The 24,919-nt window shown below is 47.9% G+C and overlaps 1 protein-coding gene across 7 annotated transcripts in view; it reads right to left on the bottom strand.

Annotated features, from left to right (window-relative positions):
- LOC119163012 (uncharacterized) overlaps positions 1-24,919 on the bottom strand; it is a 434,320-nt gene that overhangs the window by 139,185 nt on the left and 270,216 nt on the right. For 6 of the 7 annotated variants that reach the window (XM_075882725.1, XM_075882727.1, XM_037414895.2 and 3 more), the window contains one exon: positions 16,792-17,012. In XM_075882725.1, coding sequence (XP_075738840.1) covers positions 16,792-17,012 — 221 coding nt within the window. The remainder of the gene's footprint in view (positions 1-16,791; positions 17,013-24,919) is intronic. The other variant, XM_037414897.2, reaches the window with a different exon arrangement.

Raw genomic sequence — 24,919 nt, 5'->3', positions numbered from 1 at the left:
CCCAGGAAAAAGGTTGAATGTGCGAGGAACTCGTTGACTGTGTAAAGAGCATCTGGGCAAACAGACCCGGAGGTCTGTTACAGCAGAAAGCCCTCCTTGTTCTGGACAGTTTGTGAAAGTGCTGACATCTCTGTAAAGTTCTTTGCGCCGCCTGTCGCACGTGTCTTGTGCAGAAGCTGTATTTGGGGATCACAACTACAGTTAAACCTGCTTATAACGAACCTCCATATAACGAATTCCTGGATATAACAAATTTTTCTGGTCCCCACTGTCGCTTCATAGGAGCACATGTTTTTGCGACCTCTATGTAACAAAGTAACTGCGAGAGAAAACCTTGATATAACAAACTTTCCCTACAGACAATCTTGAAATTTTCCTCTGCATTTTGGCATTTTGGTACGAGCATGCATCTTCTGCCGCTGCCTCGCCGTCGCCGAAGCGGTAGCGGTGGGCACGCGGGCCACGTCCGCGTGAGGCGAGCCTGCACCTTACCAGCCGGCGTTGCCCCCTTCCTCGCCGCCGCAGTCACATGCGCGGGTGTGCCCCCCCCCCCCCCGCCCTTTCAAACCAAAATACTAAAAAAAAAACTACTTTTGCACGTTGGCAGTGCCATGCTTTTAGTTAGTGTCACACATGTGGGGCCGCGCTGCATATGGAGGGCGCTTTACCGAATAGCTTCTGCGAAAACAGTGTCCGTGTCGTTCGCTCTTCGTTTTCAATGCCGTGAGGGTGTACATAGTTTAACAGTGCGCGCATAGTGTGCCCCTCCCCCCCCCCTGACGACGTTTAGCTTTGGTTTTTTTTTTATTGCCCTAGCAATTATGTATATGGGCAGTTTCGGCTGGGTTTTTGCCGCCGCCGCCTTCATTCACCATATATGTATATGTATCTATATATATGCAAACTTTAAAAAAAAAAAAAAAAAAGCCGCGCTCGGCGCTCAGGTTGTCACGAGGTGTCGACGGGCGCTTATCTCCCACGCGTACTTTGCCCCGTGAATGCGAAGGGGGGAGAGGGGGGTTTTGTGTGCGCGAGCTTATCGTTCGGTGGGGAGGATCACGCGCCTTTGACCGGACCGATTGCATTTGCACTTTTCACACAGTCCCTTCACGTTGAAACTGCACTGATACTTGCCCAGATCGCAGGTGCGCCAGCGATCGCGACCACCCTTAAAATCCAAGTTCATTATTGCTACTCGAGCAATTCCCCCCCCCCCCCCCTCCTCACGTTGTTTCATGCTCGTTTAAGGGGGGACGCCGCTTTGGGATCGCGAAAAATGGTAAAAAAACCGATTTTTTGAAACTTAAGTTTTCAAATTCTCGAACCCTTTTTCTAACTGGTTCCAAAATATCTACACTGACAACCGCGCAGAAGTGCTTCGGAAAATTCGTTTCACCCACCTAAGTAGCAAAACTTTTTCTGGAAATGGCGATAAAACGGCGATTTTTAAAAAATTATAGCTTCGAGATGCTTGGGCCGGGAGCCGGCTTGTTAGGCTCATCGGAAAGAGCATTTCTCCGTGTTTAACTTACCTGCCTTAGCTGGCTCCTCCTTTTAACAACAAGCGAGCAAAAAGCAAATGTTTGAAGGTCGTTTTGAGGCCCCTGATTGGCCGTGGCCGCCATGTTGCCTCAGCTTGCCTCCCCATTGGCCCGATGCTCGCTCCGGGAGATTGTCGTCTGCTCCTTGTGCGTCACGAGGACATGGCTCTCGAAAATCGCCACTTCGTGACGTGTTCACGGCTTGATAATCATTTAAGATATAATTACGGTTTAGTTACGAGCAGTAAGCGGATGCACGATCAGGTTACTACGAGCAGGAGCGCAGTCTACGAGCGCCGCACGTCATCGAAGTTGTCTCCGCTGACAGCGAGACTGCGGGCAGGAACGACGCGCTAGCGCATTCGCGGCGACGTGCTTCTTCGCAAGCAACGAAACTGAAAGCGGCGGCACGATCTGATTACTACGAGTGGCACCACCGGATGCACAATCAGATTACTATGAGCGGGCGCGCGGCGGTCTACGAGTGCGGCGCGTCATCGGAGTCGGCTTTAGGCCTAACACCGCTGACAGCGAGACTGCGGGCAGAAAAGACGCGCAAGCGCACTCTTGGCGACGTGCTTCTTCGTAAGGAATGTACCACATCACTCGCTAGCTCCCCTGAATCACGTACGGGCATTTTAGGCATTGGCAGCAGACAACACAGTCAAGCTCGTCACCCCCCCCCCCCCCCCCTCTGCCAAGGATTGCTCGGAACAGCGGCTAGCAGTTTCGCGCGTCGTCATTCGAAAGTGCGATGCCAAGCGCAGTGTACGCCGATTTTTTGTCATGGTAGTTACACATTTCGCGCATCGTCACCGAACGCCGCCGGCAAGTGCATTACACGCCGGCTACACTGTCCATGCGGCCGCGCAGTCCACGGTCATATGGAGTGCTGTCAATAAGCTTTTGTGATGCGATTCAGACGTGCTTGGAGCCGTGCTTGATATCGCCACGTACGTCTATGAATGTTCCAAGGTTAATTAATTGCTGTAGATTACAGTTTCCGCGACCGGCTGTATGATGATGCGTTTCACTGCTGGAGTGGCAAAAGAGCATATATGAATCAGGGGCACGAATTTTTATATGCCCGTTTCGCGTCATTAATTATACTGCTAAATATTTCTGTGCCACCAGTCTTCTGTCCATAACTTTGTTATTTGGAAAGAAGGCATAGGCTGTCATAGTGTGATCGATTTTTCTGATGCAATAAACCTCTCTCCAAATAAAAGTTCAGTGAATATTTGTAATCAAGTATTTAATTATGCTAATTATAAATTCAGCACAAAAGATATGTGTAATAATTTCAGTATATAGTTTTATTCAATTACAATCTTTTCTGTCATACCTATCACACCACTCCTTCATACAAAGAACTTGCTTTGAAATCCATACTCGTTCTTTGTAAATCATGAGAAGGAGTAAATCATGAAAAGAAGTCAAATATCACAAGGCAAACCTGAGATTGCAATTTTTAGGTGTCTTAGAGACGTAAAGAAAAGTTGAAACATTAAATGCAGCTTTCTCAATACTGTTTTTTTGACATTATGCTCAGCCCCTCCACATGATTCAATGAAGAAATAATTTGTCTCTCGTAAAGTATCTGTGGTATCGCTTCAAAGTTTTTATGAAGCACTGTGAGGTCATTCTTAGTGTCTGTGCCAATTTTCATCAATATCCAAAGAGAAACAAAAAAGTTCATTGAAAAAAGCCCGTCGAAGTTTTCGACGGGCTTTTTCTTAAAAGTGTGTTTTGGACATTGTGCATTGCTCGTGGAAAGAGTAGCATGGGAATGACTGGACCAATTTTGATTATGTTTTTTTTTTCCTGAATCCCTGAACACTGCTTGTGGGTACAGCAATCTTCAATTTCTGTTTTATAACCCTGTATTTTTTCTAGGCAATAATTTGTCCGTGTCACTGTTTCTGACAATGTGTGTCGGCAGCCATGATGATCTCTAAAAAAAAAAAAGAGAACTTATTACAAAATTCTGAGAGTGTCATACCCTGTAGCTTTCTTTTGAGTAAAGATCAACACCATTCGCAGCTTCCTGGCATGTTTTGTTGCAGCACTAGGCTTTCCACGAGCAGACCATGTGATTGGATCATGCAACATTATGTAACTTGAGAACTACTGAAGCTATCATGATGAAACTGCATATTTCCCTATTCGAGACACTAATGAGTATGCATGCCAAATTTCATTGCTGTAGGTCAACAAATAAAAAAGTTTTTTTTTCAATGTCACCTCCACCCTTAAGACAGGTGGTTTACTTTCTGTTTGAGCATTCGATGGCAGTTCTAACACGTGAGAGATGTTATGCACTTTCTAGGCGATAGGAATGGGCCGACTCATGCGATCTCTGCTTCAGCAACGCTCGCGGCTTTTTACCCGCTTGTGAAAGTTACAATACGCGGGGGCATGTTGTCAATTTGGACTTGTTGCGGAACATGGCGGCGACAGCAAGAACCCGCTGAGAGTGTCCATATAATTGCTATCGCAATAGGAACGCAGTCCTTTACTGTAAAATGAGTGTCTGGGGTTAGCTCTGCCTTCAGTCCCCCTTTTGTTTAATTTCCGCGTTTATTTTCAGAATTTTCTTACCGAACCTGGACATAACAAAAACCTCCTTATAACAAATTTTTCTGGGAATTTATCAATTTCATTATATCCAGGTTTAACTGTATTGAGCGTTAGGTGGCGAGTTCACGAGCGTTGTTCACCACTATCATCATCATCATGGTATAGCGGCGGTGGCGACAAGCCTTGGTGGCGGCGAGCGAGAAATACCGTATTTACTCGATTCTACCGCGCCCTCGACTGTAACGCGCACCCGATTTCCACCGCGAAAAAAAGAAAAAAAGAAAAACGTAAGACATCGATTGCAACGCGCACCCATTTTTCTCGCTGGCCCGCACGATCACACCACTCGAAAAAACCACTTCTTTCGGGAGCGCCTTCCGTTTAAATATGAGGTACGGGCGAATCTCGTGCCCATCTGACGTGTCACAGAGCATTGCCGTCACTGCAGTTTTACCGATTCGCCCCCTTCTTCTCGACGGTTTTGGTGACAGGCATTTCGAAGTAAAGAGGCGTCTGATCGGCATTCCCGATTTGCCCAAGCAGGTAGCTGTTGTTGCGCCGCAAGTTTAGGACGAACCTCTGAAAACTGAAGCTTTTCATCGTACTCCTCCGCAAAACTTTTCGCATATGCATGTTTTCCTTCGGGGGGAAAAGCCTTTCCTCTTCATAAAGTTAGTTAGCCAGCACCTGCTCGCTTTAAACTGGCTCCGCATTAGACCTTTTTGTAAGACTAATTGCATAGCCCGCACTTGGAGCAGTTCTGTCGTCACGGGCCGCTGTGCCACTCGCTGCTCAAGCACATACTCGTTGAGCAGCTCTTCAATTTCAGAAACCGACCCTGCTGTGGTCCACTGAAGCCCTTGCGTGAAGCTTTGCTGTCGACAATCTTCTGCTTTTGTTTCCGCCGGTCCCGCACGCACGTTTCAGGAACTCCGAACGACCGCGATGCGGCCCGATTTCCGTCCGTTTCCGCACACGCGATGGCTTTTCTTTTAAAAGCGGCATCGTGGTGCACTCGAGTTTTTAAAGTCGGCCCTTCCACGCCGTCGATGCTAATGCACTACTAGATGACGAACTCCTCAGCACACGTACGAAGTGCCACACATGGGAAACACATAGGCAGACATGGCTGACGCGCAATGCCGACGCACGTAGGGGGCGGCCATTTTGGATTTGCCGATGGCAATAGATTGAACGTATTTTTTTTTTTTTCGTACTCGATTCTAACGCGCATGCTATTTATGAACTCGCTTAACCCGAAAAAAGGTGCACGTTAGATTCGAGTAATTACGGTAAGCTAGTCTCTTTCGGCGCGTGGCGTTTGGCGCGAACGGTTGTCTCTCGTGTGTCCCCGATGCACGGCACCACGGACCGTCTACCGGGGGCAGAGTCCGTTGGCGACGGCGCCTTTTGTGTGCTCTTGTGTTTGTTATGTTGTTACGTGTTGAGTAATACTGTGTAAGCATGTCTTAGCAGGTAATCCCCGACTGATGTATAATAATTCGGCTGATGATATCGTTGTTTTTAAAAGTAGGTAAATAAGTATGTGTTGTTTGATTTGTACCAACTGTGTCTGCTGTGTCCGTTCACTCCAAGAGCGTGGTGCTCGCCATTTCGAGATCCCACACTAGCGCCCAACAAGAAGCTCTTGGAGCATCGGATAACAGTTTTCGCGGTTCGGTACAGGCTTTTGTTAGAGAGAGGTTAGAGTAGGCCTAGGGGAACTTCTTTGATAGCCTCGGCAGTGTGCTTTGTTGAGAGCGAGGAGATTGGTTGTTGTGACGGCTTGTTGAGTTTTAACTTTTTTTTTTTTGCTTGCAAGTGATTTTTTAGTTGTTTTTGTGGTTGGTTTTCAAGAACGTTGTTGAGTTGGGACGAGAGCCATGCGGTCTGCATCCTGGCGTGAGCCAACCTTACAGCACGTGAATTGTAGGCCAGGCTTGAAGCGAGTGAGTACGGGGAAGCCTTGTGGGTGGTATGATTTTCTGTAAATAGCTTCTTCTATCTCTTTGGTTCAGGGAGCCGGGTGTAGTTTCTGTCTTGTCTTGCGGCTTGATGCAGGGAATCGTGACACCGTCTAAGATGGTGGACGCCGAATGCTCGGTAAGCTGCTGTGTGCGGCGAGCGAGTAGGGCCACCTTACAGAGTGGATGTCTCCTTGCAGCTGCCTCTTTTGTGCCTAGGCTGAATGCTGGGTGGATGCCGGTTGTTGTCGAGCGACTCATTAAGCCTAAGGCTCTGCGCAGCCCCCTGTCACACGTGGCGTAACTAGGTAGATGGTGGCGTTGAGGTGTTGCACTTTGCTTCCCTCACTTTTTTTATTGTTACCATGCTATGCACGAGTTAAGAAATGCGACTTTTTTTTTTATATTTGAGCTGGCGTCTCGGCCGCCGCCTATGCATTAGCTAGCAGTACTACTGACCATCGTACCATGTGGGTGAGGTGCCCGCAGCTCCCTTTCCTTTGCCCTACTGCCTTATTCTTTCGAGCGTTTCGAACGTTTGGAATGTATGCAGCGGGAGTGATGTAAGCCGCAGCTGGCTGTCCTCTGCAAATCGTCAGCGCCGCTGGCCAGGAATGCGGTCATGAGGTCGGGCAATGGACATGCCTGGGACCTGCGCAACTGACTGCAGTCCGGCGCCTTCGTGAATGCTGGTTGCAACCTGAAGACGTGTCGGCGCGTGTGATGGTTCGTCACGTCGACGGCGACGTTGCTGTTGCGGGACCGGTACTGGGGTGAAGTCGTCGAGCCAGACAGTGCACCAGTGTCGATCGGCGGTGGTGTCATGGTGCACAGACATTCTTTAATGACATGGGTTTTCATTTTTTGTTAGAGCTTGTGAAGCTTGTGAAGCTGATGTGAAGTGAGATTGTGAAGCTTTTGTATATTTTTTTTCGGGATATGGTTCGAATTAAGTCTGGGAGAATGTGAGGGTGCTGACACCCCCTGTAAAGTTGTTTGTGCCTCATGGCGCATGTGTCTCGCGCAGAAGCCGCATTTGGGGGTCACAGCTGTTGAGCGATAGGTGGCGTTGTGTTCGCGAGTGGTGATCACCACTATCATCGCCATCATGGGTGTTAGATGGGTAGTGCCGGCCTTGACCTCTGGCGGCAGGCAAGCCTTGGTGGCAGCAGAGAGAATTGAACGAGTCTCTTTTGGCGTGGGGCGGTGGCGCAAACGGTTGTCTCTCCCGGTGGGTCTGCTGGGGATGGCACCGTGGGCTGTCTGCGGTGGGCCCACGTTGGGAGCCAAGCGTTAGCAACACCGCCTTGTTTGTCGTGTTGTCGAGTGTTGTTTAATATTGTGTAAAGATGTCTTAGGGTGTTGATGACGATTGATGTTATAATAATTCCGCTGATGATATTGTCGTTCTAAATGTAGTTAAATAAATTTGTGTATTGTTTGGTTTGTCCCGACCGTGTCTGCTTTGTCCATTCACTTCGAGAGAGTGACGCTCGCTCCCCTTTTTGAGATACAACAAGTTTCAGGGTTAATTGACGTATGCATGTGGAAGGTAGTGGCCAGATGCTGCACCAGGGTGGCCAATCCTTCTCTGGTGAGGGAGTGCGTTACCGGCGGTGGTTACCGGTGAGGCCGCACCCAAGGCCTCTTAATGCAGGTCCATCACCACGCAGACTTTTTTAATCCGGTTGGGAACTGCGCGGCACCGGGATTTGAACCACGGACCTTTTGAATGCGGAAGGATGCTCTAACCTCTCTTTGGCAAGCACTCTCAAATTATGACAGGTAGATTACCACTATCCTGTAAGAGGAAGGTATATAACAGCTGTATCTTGCCGGTACTTAGCTACGGAGCAGAAACCTGGAGACTCACAAAGAGGGTTCAGCTTAAATTGAGGACGACGCTGGGAGCAATGGAAAGAAAAATAGTAGGTGTAACATTAAGAGACAAGAAGAGAGCAGAGTGGATTAGGAAACAAACCGGGTTAACGATATCATAGTTGAAATCAAGAAGAGAAAATTGACATGGGCCGAACATGTAGCGCGTAGACAGGATAACCGCTGGTCATTAAGGGTAACTAACTGGATTCCCAAAGAAGGCAAGCGAGTTAGGGGGAGAAAGAAGATTAGGTGGGCAGATGAGATTACGAAGTTTGCTGGTATAAATTGGCAGCAGCAAGCACAGGGCCGGGTTAACTGGTGGAACAGGGGAGATATGTGGAGAACATGGGGATTAAGGGTAACTAACTGGATTCCCAGAGAAGGCAAGCGAGTTAGGGGGAGAAAGAAGGTTAGGTGGGCAGATGAGATTAAGAAGTTTGCGAGTATAAATTGGCAGCAGCAAGCACAGGACCGGGTTAACCGGTGGAACATGCGAGAGGCCTTTGTCCTGCAGTGGACGTTGTCAGGCTGATGATGATGATTGTTGTATCCTGTATATAGTACCTGTAGTTTTGGTTGCTGTGTTTGAGTTGGCAACACTGGGTCCTTGTGATTGTATATATTTGCGGAACGTCTAATAAAAAAAAAGAGTATGCAACCGCTACCCGTGAGTGCGAGACACGTCACTCGTTCACTACAATGGCGACGAGTGTTTGAACCCCGTCTGAGATAGTTCCCGCGGGATAACCAGCCACGCCCCCCAGATGGCTTTCGCTGGCATCGCCCCACCGGATCCGTTTCTTCCGACACCGGGTCGTCCCGTGCAGCCATGGTTCCGATGGCACGACATGTTCAAGGTCTATCTGCTGGCGTCCGGTGCTTCAGAGTTCTCCCCAGAGCGACGCAAGGCTATTCTACTACATTCCTTGGGACCAGAAGGTTAACGTATCTTCAATACTCTGTCTATTTCGCAGGCGGCCGAAAAGACTGAAGAGGAAGGGACCGGAGCTACGCCCGACGCATATGACTCCGCGGTAGCGGCACTGGCTAAGCACTTCGATGCCACCTGCAACCTGGTCGTCGAGCGCCACCGATTTCACCGTCGAATTCAGTTCCCAGGCGAGTCTATTCAAGAATACGAGACCGCGCTAACAGAGCTTGCCGCGATGTGCTCATTTATGTCGCAAGAAGAGTCACTACGTGGCCAGTTTGTCGCCGGTGTGTCTTCGCATCGTATTCGGGAACGTCTTCTGTTAGAAGGGTCTTCGCTTTCGTTCAACAAGGCAGTTGCTGTCGCGAGTCAAATCGAGCAGGCAGCAGTGGAAATGAAGGAATTTTCTGTCTCTGTGCAACCAGTATCTGCGCAGTCTGGCACAAAAGGCGATTCATCGTTGCAGTCACCGAATTCACTGCCGCGTGCTCGCACTTTCACTCAACGCGATAAGGCGGCTACATCGGGGAACCGCCCCCCATCTCAACAGCGCTCTCCATCGAACTCGCAGCAACGCGCGAATTCTTCGTATTGCTTCAGGTGTGGTTCTAAACAGCATCGCACTTCTTGGAAACGCTGCCCAGCTAAAGGAAAAAAATGCTTCTTTTGTGGCCGTATCGGGCATTTTGAAAACGTTTGCAACCACAAGCGGTCGCAAGCAGCTGTCCACGAGGTTTCAGTACATAGCCCGTTGCAGGATGAAACCGTCGAGGTTCTTGTAGTTCAACAGCCTCTTGCATCCGGAATTCACATTAACATTCAAATCAAGCAGGTCGCTATGAAGCTGTTAGTCGATTCTGGCTCTTCCGTTTCCATTCTTTCAGGCAAGGTGTTTGACCAACATTTCTCTAATGTGCTGCTTCTTCTTGTTGCTAGTGTGACGCTTCTGGATTATTCCAAAAGACCAATTTCTGTTCGAGGCTGCTTCTTTTCCGAGGTCTTTTTCGAGAATCGCAGCGCACCGCTTTTGTTTTATGTCATCGAACAGGGTACTTCTCTCGTTGGTTTGGATGGTATTAAGGCCCTGAAGCTGGGTATTGAAGGCTCTCAGCTGCAGTGTTTTCAAACCAGCACGGTACCGAACGCCGCAGTAGCTCGGACATGTCCAATAGAGCCATCCATGCAGCTGCCGTCAGCACTTCAGCAAAAGTTTTGCTCGCTCTTCACAAATGAACTAGCCTTGCAAAAGGTTTTGTTCACAGGATTAAGACACGTGCGGGTGTTCAGCCAGTAGCATCAAAACTTCGCCGGCTTCCTTTCATGTTACTACCCCGCGTGTCTTCCGAACTGCAGCGCCTGGAAAGCTTGGACATCATTGAACGTATCGATGCGTCAGAATGGGTGTCCCCTATTGTAGTCATTCAGAAGAAAGATGGAAGTATTAGGCTTTGTGTAGATTTACGCGAACCTAACAAGGTCATCGATCCGGACAGCTTTCCGCTGCCTCACATGAATGAGTTGCTTCAAGCCTTGGTCGGTGCCACGCACTTTTCCAAACTCGACTTAGCGTCTGCCTACCACCAAGTTCCGCTGGATCCTGAGAGCAGGGACTTGACAGCTTTTTATAACATATGAAGGGCCGTACCGGTTCAAATGCGTTTGTTTTGGGCTAGCCTCAGCACCTGCTGCTTTTTAAAGTATGATGTTTCGAATCCTTCGCAATTGTGCGGGTGTCCTCTTTTACACCGACAATGTAATTATTTTTGGTAAATCAGCTGAGGAGCACCTCAAGAACTTGGAGGCAGTGTTGCAGCGTATCAAAGACGCAGGTCTGAAGCTCAACAGCAAATGTGTGTGGAGTTCAGGAGCTCGAATTCTTGGGCCACAAGGTGACACCTTGCGGTATTTCGCCACTGTCAGGGAAAGTGGACGCAATGGTGGAAACCACAGTTCCAAGAAATGCCGCTGAACTCCGCCCCTTTCTTGGGTTGGTGGAATACCGTAATTACTCGAATCTAACGCGCACCTTTTTTCTGGTTAAGCGAGTTCATAAATCGCATGCGCGTTAGAATCGAGTACGAAAAAAAAATTAATACGGTCGTTCTATTGCCATCGGCATTCTGAAATGGCCGCCCCCTACGAGCCTCGGCATGGCGCGTCGGCCATTTCTGCCTATGTGTTTTTCATGTGCGGCACTTCGTACGTGTGCTGAGGAGTTCGTCATCTTGGTGTGCACTAGCATCGACGGCATGGAAGGGCCGACTCCAAAAACTTGAGTGCACCACGATGCCGCTTTTAAAAGAAAAGTCATAGCGTGTGCAGAAACGGACGGAAATCTGGCCGCATCGCGGTCGTTCGGAGTTCCCGAAACGTGCGTGCGGGACTGGCGGAAACAAAAGCAGAAGATTGTCAACAGCAAAACTTCACGCAAAGGCTTCAGTGGACCACAGCAAGGTCGGTTTCCGCAAATTAAAGAGCTGCTCGGCGAGTATGTGCTTGAGCAGCGAGCGGCACGGCGGCCCGTGACGACAGAACTGCTCCAAGTGCGGGCTATGCAGTTAGCCTTAGAATAGAAAAAGGGCTAATGCGGAGCCAGTTTAAAGCGAGCAGGTGCTGGCTAACTAACTTTATGAAGAGGAAAAGCTTTTACCTTTGAAGGCTACCCGGCATATGCGAAAAGTTTTGCGGAGGAGTACGATGAAAAGCTTCACAGTTTTCAGAGGTTCATTCTAAACTTGAGGCACAACAACGGCTACCTGCTTGGGCAAATCGGGAATGCCGATCAGACGCCTCTTTACTTCGACATGCTTGGCACCACAACTGTCGAGAAGAAGGGGGCGAAGCAAGTTCGCGTGCTGACATCGGTCCACGGTAAAACTACAGTGACAGCAATGCTCTGTTACACGCCAGATGGGCACAAGCTTCGCCGTACCTCATATTTAAATGGAAGACGCTCCCGAAAGGAGTCGTTTTTTCGAGTGGTGTGATCGTACGGGCCAGCGAGAAAAATGGGTGCGCGTTGCAATCGATGTCTTACGGGTTTTTTTTTTTTTTTTTTCGTCGTGGAAATCGGGTGCGCGTTACAATCGAGGGCGCGGTAGAATCGAGTAAATACTGTACTAAGCCAAGTTTGTGCAACACTTGGCCGAGATGGTAGAACCAATGAGGGCTCTTCTTAGGAAAGGCGAAACCTTTACCTGGTCTGTTGAGGTTGATAACAGTTTCCGCGCGGTAAAGGAAGAATTATCGTCAGATCTTGCCTTGCACATGTTTGATCCTGCGCTTCCAATTATCATTTCCACTGATGCATCCGAATGTGGTCTTGGAGCAGTCCTTCAGCAGCACGCCGGTAATAAGCTTCGTACTGTTGCTTTTGCATCACGCACGCTATCTCCGGCTGAAAGAAAGTACGCAGTTGGCGAGAAGGAAGCACTTGCATGCATTTGGGCATGCGAGCATTGGCATGCATACCTGTGGGGACAGAGCTTCACTCTCCGAACAGACCACCAGGCCCTCTTTTCACTTCTGTCTTTGCAGGGCTCAGGCTGACGCCCACTTAGAATTGCACGTTGGTGCACAAGGCTACTACGTTACAATTTCACGGTGGAGTACCAGAAAGGCTCATCTAACAGAGTAGCCGATGCTCTTTCGCGGTTACCCGTTCATATGGCAGATGGAGAGCTGACTTTTGAGGAGGAAATTGTTTCCATGGTTCAACCAAGTTGCCTGACCAAAGAGCAGTTTGAACAAGCGGTTCTTGCTGACGTCACTCTTCAAAAGGTGAAGATGTTTGTAAATGGGTCTTGGCCGTCACACGGAGACTTGCCGGAAGGTCTGGAACCATATTTCAGAGTTCGAGACGAATTGGCAGTGGCGAGCGAATTGTTGTTGCGTGCAGAGAGGCTTGTAGTTCCATAATCTCTTGTGGCTCAACTTGTGGCAACAGCACATGAAACTCACCAGGGTATCGGACGCACCAAAGCCAGACTTAGAGAGCAATTTTGGTAACCCCGCATGGACAGTCACGTGGAAGAAGCAGTCCACAATTGTAGCATCTGTCAAGCAGCAGATAAATCGGCAAAGACGACACCTGCCCCGCTACAACCTGTCGAGCTACCAGAGAGGCCATGGCAGAAACTTGCAATGGATATCGTTGGTCCCCTGGCGACGGCGCATCCAGATTGCAGATTTGTGCTGACACTCATAGATTACTTCTCAAAATGGCCAGAAGTACAGTTTTCAAGGGAAATTTCTACAAAAACCGTGACCAAGTTCCTGCTCAACGTATTTGCACGGGAAGGCTATCCTGAAGCGATAGTCTGTGATAATGGGCCCCAATTCACGTCAAAAGAATTTGTCAACTTCCTACAAGAACGAGCGATCCGCCTGTCGCACTCATCTGTTTATTACCCGCAGGCAAACGGACAGATCGAGCGGTTCAACCCCACGTTCAAGACTTACCTACAACTGGCCCGCCTAGAACAACGTCCGCTGCGAACTGCTGTACGGGATTGCCTCGCCGCATACAGACACCACACGCCACACCACACCACACGCCACAACACACGCCACACCACACGTACACCACACGCCACAACAGGAGTGGCCCCTGCGGTACTTTTACATGGAAGGCTGCCAAGAATGAAGCCTGACATCTTCGTCTTATCGCCCGAGTCCTTCGCAAAGGCACCCTACCAGGAGCTGGCCAGGCTGCGGCAACATGTCAAGCGCAGGCAAGAGTACAGCAAAGCCTACACTGACAGGAGGCGAGCGGCAAAACCGACAACAGTGGCAGTAGAAGACATGATGCGGGTGAAGAAACCATCGGTTTCATTCAAAGGTGACATCTCTTTCTCGAAGCCAAGGAAAGACATTGAGCAATGCGGCCCAGCATCCTTCATTCTCGATGACGGCAAAACATGGAACGCGGCAAAGCTGTGCAAGATGCCTGCTCGGCGTCCTGGCGACAATGGCCTTTAGCAACATTCTGCAGGGCGTGAATACAGTCGCCGACCGATTTTTCGGACCTGGCGGGGACCGAAAAAAAGTACGAAAAATCGAACAGTCCGAAAAATTCGTTTTCGCCAAAAATCTGAAGTTTATTGCATCAGGCAGGTTTAAAAAAGTCCTTGATGCTGCCTTGCCTCAAACTACGCTTGGGGGCAATTTGGTTTGCCCGTATTTGCGCCAAGGTGACATCGTCGCCGTAAACGCTCGACAAAATTGTCACCGCGTTGGCGATCTCCGCCGCCGACGGCTGCGGGCGGTCGTCGTTGTCGTCATCCGAGCCGCTCTCCGGCTCCGGGACAACCTGGCGAAGAATTTCGTCGTCAGTGGCCTCCGCGCACGAAACAATGTCGTCGTCCGCACGAGTGAAGTCTTTAAATGTCATTGAGAATCCTTCTTTCGCCTCCTCCTCGTGCGATGTGATGACGATAGTGCTGACCGAAGACGAAAAAACGGCATCCATCACCGCGTCTTTTAAAAAGCAAACACGGCCTCCGAAACTTAAAATATGGCATGCGCATTCCAATCTCGGAGGCAGGAAAGGCATCTGAAGACCAAGCTTAGCCAAGCCGACGGAAAATCCAACATGGCGGCGTTCACAATGGCTTGAGGCGTGGCACAAAACGAGCGATTTAGTCCGAAAAATCTAACTTTCAGGGGCATATTCGCCCGAAAAATCGGTCGAAACAATGCATTAGCTCTATGGGATCCCTGACGGTGCATTTATGAAGTCCAGAATATCCAACAAGTCCGAATTTTTGGAGTCCGAAAAATCTGTCGGCGACTGTATTCGTTCCATCACAATCCCGTTGACGCGACGCTTCTCGCTGCAACATGGCGGCCAGCGTCCGTCGAGGCAAGTGTTCCCGCAGCGAAACCTGCGCCTAGTGCAGACTACGATTCCCGCTCGCCAACGAGACCAGCCGCCGGACAGTTTCCTGCTTCAGAAACTGTTTCACGCCCGCCCATGAACACTACAGAAGAACCTGTGGTGTCGTGCCCACCTGGTCGGCGCATTCAGCCGCACCGAGACAGCGACCGGACAGATATGGTTATAAAGTGTGATTGTGTAAATATTCCTTAGTTGGTGTACCTGTTACCTAATGTATTCAATATTTTTGGCATGTGTATAGATAATTTTGTGTGTATACATTGATGCGTATTTCTTGTTGTGTATTTCTCGTTCCACATATAAACTGTGCGCGATTAACCTATACTAACGTACTAACACCCTCCCAAAATAAAAAAAATAAATGAGGGAGGGAAAATGTTGTATCCTGTATATAGTACCTGTAGTTTCGGTTTCTGTGTTTGAGTTGGCAACACTGGGTCCTTGTGATTGTATATATTTGTGTACCTGTTACCTAATGTATTCAATATTTTTGGCATGTGTATAGATAATTTTGTGTGTATATATTAATGTGTATTTCTTGTTGTGTATTTCTTGTTCCACATATAAACTGTGCGCGATTAAATACTAACGTACCAACACCTTCCCAAAATAAAAAAAAAACAAATGAGGTAGGGAAAATGTTGTATCCTGTATATAGTACCTGTAGTTTTGGTTTCTGTGTTTGAGTTGGCAACACTGGGTCCTTGTGATTGTATATATTTGTAGAACGTCTAATAAAAAAAGAGAGTATGCAACCGCTACCCGTGAGTGCGAGGCACGTCACTCGTTCACTACAATGATGAAGTTTTAGGGGCCACTTGACTGATTGCGTAATGAACAGACTTGCCGTGACTCGTACGGACTTGTCTGTTATTCCTGGAGGACTGACGAGTGTGCTGAAGCCGATCGACATCAGGATTGACCATCCATTCAGATTTGGGTGCACGTTAAGGAACCCCAGGTGGTCTAAATTTCTGGAGCCCTCCACTACGGCGTCTCTCATAATCATAGTGTGGTTTTGGGACGTTAAACCCCATATATCAATCAATCAAGAGCGGAATTTTGCCGCCGATATTCAGAATGTATAGCTATGGGCCATCACGAGAAAACCCCAACAGGATGGCTGAAACAGGCATCGCTCCAACAAGTTTTTGACTAGATTTTGAGTGCATGATGTGCCGTGTCATTTGATGTAGTTGTGAAAAGCTTCAAGGTAACTGCGTGAGTGGCACTGAGGATGATCATCTCTAGGAGGACTCCGAGGCAGGCTCTTCCGAGAACGAAGACAATGATAGCGAAATGGTATCTTAATAAAAATATTCCTGGCTGGTCATTTCTGACTGTCTTTCACTCTGCTACTGTTGTGGAAACGGCACAGACCTTTGATGATCGGTGTGATGATCGGTGTGAGACCTTTGATGATCGGTGTGATTCGTGTAAGGGCCGCACCAAGCAATAATTTCGATCCGGTGACCTTTAAGACATGTCATATTACATCAGTCAATAGACTAGCGGTGGGAAGGCCTTCCATACGCCCGTCTGACACGGGCATAAGCATAATGATTGAATGCAGTGCAAGAAACTGCGTAAAACAAAGTTTCAATGAATTCAGTGGTTAGTTAGCCTGTCCAGTCAACCTTTATCTGTGGATTGATTGATTGATATGTGGAGATTTATTGATATGTGGAGCACACGGGCCCACAGCATTTTTGCCTCCAACGAAAATGCAGCCGCCGCAGCCAGGATTCAATCTCTCGACCTGCGGGTCAGCAGCCGAGTACCTTAGCCACTAGACCATCGCGGCAGGGCAAAACCTAACCTTTATTTGTGTTCAGCCACCCGTGTGTGCAATTTCATTTCGGTTTCAATGTCGTACCAACTAGCCCCCCAACATACATTACTTAAAAAAAAAAAAAAGAGAATGGTAGGAAGGGGAAACAGGGGTTGCTGAAACAGGGGTTGCTCTCTCAAGTGAGCTATCTTTGACCCTCGTACCTGAAACACTGGCTGGCTGCTCTCTGGGACCTCCTCTTGCTGCTGCAACAGCTGCGGCTCTTCCTCCTCCTCAGGCTGGTAGTGATGGTGCAGCAACAGTGGGGTCTGGAAGGAAAGCAGGGTGGCTGCCGCTTCCCCCGTGGCTGGTGATAGCCCGCCCACGGAATCAAGAGAGTTGCGCATCAGCCGTCTCTTCTTAAGGGGCGTCACCAGGTCGGCTGCTGAAACAGCACATTTCACACTCCACGCGTCAGTTTGAAAACATTTGCGTCTTGTTGCACAACGACTTTGTGTCTCGAAACTACCATATGATTATGAGAGATGCCACGGTGGTGGGCTTCGAAAATGTACTGGTGTTCTCTAATGTGCACTGACAGTGCACAAGCCTCTATCATTTTACCTTCAGCAAAATACGATCACCAATGTCAGGATTCAGCCTTCAAGTCAGCATGTTAAATGAGCAGGAAAATGAGTGAAGTAGATTTATCTGGAGACACAAAAAGTCAACAAAATATCAAGAGCAAATATAGCCTAAAACACATTTACAATCAATTTAAAGTAAGAAATGTAAGCAATTTTTCCCATACGCTAATGTTTCTCCGTTTCGTTCTTTTTCTTTGTAAAGCAGCAATCCGGCAACCGTTTGAGCACCCAAGCGCATTCACGGTCAGGCTGTCTTAAAACGTGCGCCTTTGTTGATCATTTTTGTTGCTTGGCTTCTGCTGACATGCTTCAGGAAACTGGGAACTTTTTTTTTTTTTTTCATGCGCAAAGTGGTGCACCGAAAGTCGCTTGCACAATTGACTGCGTTTGCAGGTTTAAAGAGCATGCCTTTGTCAATTAATTTTTTGCTTGGCATGTGCTGCCATGGTTCGAGAATATGTTGAATATTTTCATGTGCTGTTGACTTCGTTCTTGTCTATTTTTTGCTTCACAAAGCAGCACGCCAGCTATCGTTTGTGCATTTGAGCATGCCTAAGGGGCGACTGGTTCAAAACGCACAACTTTTTTCGATCACTTCTCTTGCCTGGAATGTGGTACCATGGCTTCAGGACAAAAGAAATTTTTTTCATGCGCAAATGTCTCTCTCTATTGCTTTTGTCCTTTTGCTTGCACACCTAAACGCACGCACATGGTGCAGCTGGTTTCAGTTTTATCCTTCAGTTGTTTATCGCTTCTCACGCCCGCAAAGCTGATGGCTGTCTGGTCAAAGGGTGACTGCTTGTGACTCTCTCGTTTAGAGCTCCTCGGGGTGCGATATTGTCTGTTTCGTGAGGCACTAAATTGCGCAAACGCCGCTGCTGTGGTTGCGTTTCTTATTTTGGGAACTCTGTAAAGCTACCTTTGTCTGGTTGGAGATAAGACGAAGGAATATTATAGATTTGTCACTGGTCTTACGCAACAAAGAGGCACACAACACGAGGTGTTTGTACTAAGCGCTCACTCACACTACGCTACAGAACTGCGCGCCGGTTACTCTGGTGCTAGTGAGTCGAGTGGCCATTCTTCTGATGTGGACTATTGCCCATGTGCCGAATCCGATTCATTGGATGTCAATTCGTCAGGCGAGGATTTATTAACGAGTTCAGACTCGGACAACCATGAACGAGCAATATCTCGAAAGCGTATGTGGTGAGAAGATCTGGACTGGATCAATGGTGACCATTCCCCAGTGTTTAGTGCTAGAGAAAAACATTTTTTTTAAAATCAGGAAAGTACTCTGGGACGATTATTTCTGCTCGTTAGTGAGCTATGTTTACTATAATGCATAATTTAAAGGCACACAAAGGGTAAATAAGAATTTATGTCAGAGTAAAAGCTCGATGTTTGAAGCCTAAACTGACAATACTATTACCAGCAGTGGCTTACTTACCCAGAAATCAAGATATCGTATTTATTCGAATCTAGGCCAATAGTGTTTTTTTTTCGAATTTATTTGCATCAAACTCCAGGGCCGCCCTTAGATTAGAAGATATTGAAAAACATGCCATCTTTCATTCAGAAAAGCGATGCACAACTAGCGCCACCTAGATGGTAGTATAGCCGTTAGTAGCCAAGCCAACACCTGGCTTAAACCTGGGAGAGTCTATTTGCACCCCAACAGCTTGAGGTCACGTGACCCAAGATTAAACGTCACATATGACATCATTGGAAAAGCGAACGGCTTCAACTGGATACGCCTTGTGAAGCGATTTTGAAGTCAAGTAAAAAAAAATAAACAAAGGAAAAAAAAAACGGGGTTGGAAAACTCCTTTATGGGAGAGACGACAACAGGCGGGAGGGCACGTTTTGTTGCCATCATTAAGCTTCCATGCTGGGTGCCCTGTCTGATTAAGAGAGCCTGGGAAAGAAAGCCCGTCTAATCAAAGTCACCCCTCTGTGGTGCCATGGATGCGTCGTGTAGGTATCAGAGTAATGAGTCTTGTCGAGGAGAGTGCCAAGTTTGTTGTGTATGGGAAGCCTACATGAACGGCCGGTCATGTAGGCGCCCTGTTGAATGGCGGCAAACATACTTAGGAACATGTTTGCCGGCATTTGCTGATACGCCTGTTACCGCTATATGCTTTACAGCAAAGGAATCTACTAAAGTCTGCAAGTGCACAGCCCGAAGTCTTCCCGACAGCTATTCGGTTGCCTCGCGGTGTTACACAGCAGACACTTCTAATTTCTGAAGTAACCAGTGAGCAGCCAACAGCTACAGGGGTCAAAAAACTTGTCTAGAATGCCATAATGGCACGCTACGGCACCCTGTGGCACCATGTATTCCGCTGTCTAGTTGTTGCCAGCCTGCACTTAAGCATATAGCCTTGGCGGCTTTGCATATGCGAGAATTCTGGCTCTTTCAAAATAGTGGCAATCAGAAAACGTCGTCAGTGCAGACCAAAGCATGCCTTTTCGGTGCTTTAGACAAATGTGCTGACCAGTGACCGGTACTGTACTACGTTACGCACGGCACGCGACTCGTCAGTGTGACGAGCACGCGCTCTGGTTTCTTGCCTAGGTGATCCGATGGCTGCGGGACGGAATCCGAGGCGGTAGCATTTTCGGTGGAGGCAAATATGTTTGAGACCGGTGTGCTGAGATTCAGGTGCACAGTATGAACCCCAGGTGGTTGAAATTACCGCAGCCCTCCACTAAGGCGTCCCTCATAGTCTGATCTGCTTTTAGGATTTTACACTCTGACAAATATTGTCACTCTTCGGCCGAGTTGCGACAGTGTGAGTTGCAACACAGTGTGACAACGCAGAAGAAAACGGGGTACCGCGGTGCAATGGAGCAAACTTTAAATCAAGCTGCCAAGCTTACGAACTACGCAGCACAGATGACGACCACAAAAAAGTAAGATAACTTGAAGTAGTGCAAGCGAACCATAATGCAAACAAAACGCGTTTTTCTTTCCTTTTTTTCTTTTGTCACGTGACCTCAAACTTGCTTGACAAGACGTAGCCATTTCCAGTGCCATTTGAAGCCGATCGCTTTACCAATGACGTCATTATGATGTATGCCTTGGGTCACGTGACCCCGAGCTGTTGAGGTTCAAACAGACTCTCCCAGTACACATGTTAGGCCACCATTGCGGTGAGTGTTGAGGCGAGTCGTTTCTCAGTTCGAGTCACGCTTCCAGTGGTCTGTGTTTGGCGTAGCTCCATGGCGCCAAACAGGCAGTGTTATTATAGTGCCACTAGTAAAAGGGAAGTTTCCTAGCCCCGGAGTCGTTGTCCAACGTTCAAGCTGTGTGGGACTTTGGAGTGAGTGAGAAAAATGTGTATTGCTGGAGAGGCTGCAGTGTTGGATGACAACACGGGAAATTTGATTGTGCACTCATTTAAGAAGTGCGGCATATGCAATGCACTTGATGCCACCAAGGATTGCGCACATTAGAAGACAGCGATGAGTGAAACAGCAACGACGTCTCGGAATGAGTGCGGCCTCATCAAGTGCGGCATCTTTATGATACAAATAATTTGAAGCAGCGCTAAAAAAACTTTGACAAAGAAGTACCTTAGGACTAGCGGCTGTATGTTTCTCGAGTTACTTTCATCGTGAACCAACAGCTTTGTTTCATCTTCATGTTGAATAATGATTTTCTCTTTGTGAATGCTGTTTCGTACGGCCTATATAAGAGTTTTTTTCTTCCCGGTGTTAGGTTTGGCCTGGGGATTCATCTCTCAATCCCTTCGGCGCCCAGTCTTACCGACGCTGTCAAGTATTTGAGTAATTATTCCAGACCAGGCGGCGGGCAGAGGCGAGTTCACGTCCTTCAAAAGCGGACCTTTTGTCGTCGCTTCAAGCAGAAGCGGTGACTAATGGACTCGGCGACTCATCGGGCGACGGCAAAGCTGTCGTGGCCGGCGCCGGAGCTGACAGAGGAGCGGTGTTCCCTTTTGATCCCCAATCACCAAGCCGACCGGCCGACTGCCTATGCTCGTCAGGCACTGTACGTGCTAGCCGGAGGACCAAGACGTCGTGTCGCCAAGACGCCATTAGCCGTTCGAGAGAGGCCAACAAAGACGGCGTCTTTCTGAAAGAGACCGCGACGGACAGCGCACGCAGATCGCCCCGCTAATTGGGCGAGCTGTGCAGTGGGCCCTTTGAAGTATGCGGCCAGGATCGTGGGAACGCTCGTCTAACGGCACACCCACGACGAGGACCAGCCCTGCTGGCGCCACCACCGTGCAGTGTTCACGTGGACCTTGTATGCTCGCCTCCCTCACCTGTGTGTGCGTGATTGGTGTTCGACTCTGAGAGGAGGAGCCCGACAGGGCATAAAACGGCGCGGAGAGTGCTGGACATTGCACTCTCTGAACCTGGCTCTGAACTATGTAGGGTTCAACCACCACGCTCGTGGTTTGTTAAACCACTATCCCTTCTTTTCTGTAAATAAGTGTAAATAATGTCATAAAACCCTGTTCTGTTTTTCGCATCCTCCAACGACCTGCTTCCTCCTTCGTCAACATCTTACACCGGGCTTTGGAATTGGGGGGTTTGGCCTAGATTCCAGTAAATACGGTAAATGTACAGTAAATGTACATGCTCTACGAGTAAGACATTCGCAAAATGATCCCTATGATGTCAGACTTACCGCCAACAATTCATCACTATTAATCAAACTAGCTGCACTAAATTAGGAACCTTTCATGCATTAGGAGACGTCATAAAATGCTGATTGTTCGTTCGTTTGATGTTTGATTCAACAAAAAAAGGTTTGCCGGATACTACTGTAAGGAATGGCGTGAGTGGTTCGAAAGTTCAATTTTCGCTTGGTTGAACTAGACAGGCCGTTCCATCTAGCAAGCCCAGTTGAACCAAGCACGCCTGCCATCTCGGAGGTCATGGTAGGAAATTGCTCAATGGTCGTTGTTGCTACTGTATCTCTTGCAACTTTCGCTCTGCTGCTACTAGTGTCGGTGGCCGCCCAGTAAAGCCGGGCAATGTTGTGCATGGCAACGTGAGTATTTCCACTTTGAGGTGGCTAATTTAAAGTGTGCTAACATGATGTGGACGACTAAAACGTGATCTTATTTCAAAATATGCGCTACGACGACACAAAAGCAGCATTACAAGGTTTCTGGACGGCAATTCCAGCAAGCAAAATTGATTTATTATTGGCCTTTAGTGTCTCTTTGATATGAATGTGTATGTGACAAGACAAAATGATGTTCTTGTCACTTTGCAGTCACGAAAAAAAAAATCCTTCGTTGAATAGAATGGTTTGGCCAATTTACTTCAGCAATAGAAAAAATACACATTTTGCACGCATTTTGCGAAAAAATTCAACCCTGAGAGGGCTAAATGTGTACCTAAATATAAGCGCATGGGCATCGAGCATATATGCGGTGGTGAGAACACCTTCCAGCATTTTGGAGCAGCCACTGGAGCAGCCAAATACGCTTTTGAAGCAGCTAACATTGTGTTTGGAGCGTGGATGTGCTTCTCATGATACATACAAAGGAAGAAAATTTAGCTGTAATTCAGTGTATATCTCCCTTAATCTACATATACAATCTGCAGAGGAAGCAAGCCCACAAGATAAGTACAAAAAAAAGTTGAGTGTTGGGTAATATTGAGTAACGTTGTTTTAGCATGTTGATCACAGTTGATGTATATTAATTCGGCTGGCGATATCATTGACTAAAGTAGTTAAATAAGTGTGTGTCGTTTGGTCCGTTCACTCCAAGAGCGTGGTGCTCTCCCCATCGAGGTCCCACAAGCATTAAGTTCATAGCAACACACACGTGTGCTCGCACGGACGCACATTCACGGCTTGTTACAGTAAAACTTCATTAATACGTACACACCAAAAACTTCCCCGGAACGCGGTAGGTTTTTTAAATGACGTACAGTCACAGGAAACCGATCGTCTACTGGCAAGTTGTGCGCAGCGCTTAACCTACTCAGCCTACATGCCTTGCAGAGTCATTTTTGCCAATTCCGCTTCAGCCCATGCACAGATGCGGCGATATGACAGTTGCAACACACATGTGTGCTCGCACGGACGCACATTCAAGGCTTGTTACAGTAAAACTTCATTAATACGTACGCACCAAGAACCTCCCAGGAACGCGGTAGGTTTTTTAAATGAGGTACAGTCACAGGAAAGCGATCGTCTACTGGCTAGTTGTGCGCAGCGCTTAACCTACTCAGCCTACATGCCTTGCAGAGTCATTTTTGCCAATTTCGCTTCAGCCCGTGCACAGATGCGGCGATATGACAGTTATGTTAACGCGACAATGACGAGCTTTTTCCAGGTGATGCTTTAACGGGCCCGGCAGCGGACGAAGGTGCATTAGTGCTGTTAATAAAAGCCTGCAGTATGGTTACAACTTCACTGCGCTTGCTGTATCGTACACGCAAAGTTAGCGTTGCCACCTCTTCTGTTTTAGACTGGTCTGGATGGTTTTAAAGAAAGCAGGACCGTTGACAGTCTACACTTACTGTCATTGGCAGCTTTTTTTTTTCTTTTCAGAGCACTAAACGAAGCATCATTCTAATCACGGGCATTTTTATGCAGGTAATTATACTTCTTTATAGTAGGCGAGCTTGGTGTGCCGTTTTTGTTTGTGTATCAGGTTTATTTGGCTTAAGGAAAAAAATGTTACATTAAATCGCACAGCATGCATAAGACCTGGCATGGCGTCTATTGTTTAACCAGCGGTCGTGGTTCAACACTAATATAATTAAAATTTCCTAGTAGATCACCCACCCCCCTTCCCCCCTGTCGAAGGGCCAGTTTTTTGTTCCAGAAAAGCTGGATACCCTACGTGCGATTAGTGTGATAACAGCAATGCCGCAAAGTTTTCGGTTCCCACGATCCATAATGCTCAGCTCCGCAATAGCGAGATGCTTTGGTTTCTGCACAAAGAAGCGACAGCATTAGGCGGCCAAGCGGACTCAGGGAGTCGCCGGCTATTACCGTATTTACTCGATTCTACAGCACCTTCGATTGTAACGCGCACCCGGTTTCCATGACGAAAAAAAAAGAAGTAAGACATCGATTGCAACACGCACCCATTTTTCTCTATGGCCCACACAATCACACCACTCGGGAAAAAGACTCCTTTCGGGAGCATCTTCTGTTTAAATATGAGGTACGGGGGAAGCTTGTGCCTATCTGATGTGCAACGAAGCATTGCCGTCACTCTTGTTTTACCGTGGCCCGATGTCAGCATGCGAACTTGCTTCGCCCCCTTCTTCTCGACGGTTGTGGTGCCACGCATGTCGAAGTAAAGAGGCGCCCTACAGTTTGCAATATGCAGGCTCAGCAATAGTGGTATAGTGAACTAGATAGGGGTAGTGGGACGAGCGGAGAGCGAAAGCAAGTAGCGGCGGAGAGGCGAAATGCACGGAAATCGTGCGTGGCATGGTGGCGCCGCTGCACCTTTTTCCCAAAACCTCCGCCCAGGAACGTGCGTTCTGACAGCAGGCACTGAAGATTGTAGTCGCTTGTGCGTGGTATTTTTTAAGGTATGATTAGAGTAACGCTGAGTTAGATTAAAAAAAAACTCGACAGAAGAATTATCATTTTGCGACAGGCTGTAAAATAGAGTATAAAAGAATTAAACTGCTGCCATATGCCTACAATGATTGTTTGTACCCATCACAAAATTTGTAGTATACAGAGCTGGAC

This window comes from Rhipicephalus microplus, unplaced genomic scaffold, assembly GCF_043290135.1.
Source record: "Rhipicephalus microplus isolate Deutch F79 unplaced genomic scaffold, USDA_Rmic scaffold_13, whole genome shotgun sequence".
Classification (NCBI taxonomy): domain Eukaryota; kingdom Metazoa; phylum Arthropoda; class Arachnida; order Ixodida; family Ixodidae; genus Rhipicephalus; species Rhipicephalus microplus.
Note: the sequence above shows the minus strand (reverse complement) of the source record. Positions and strands in the feature narration are given on the sequence as shown.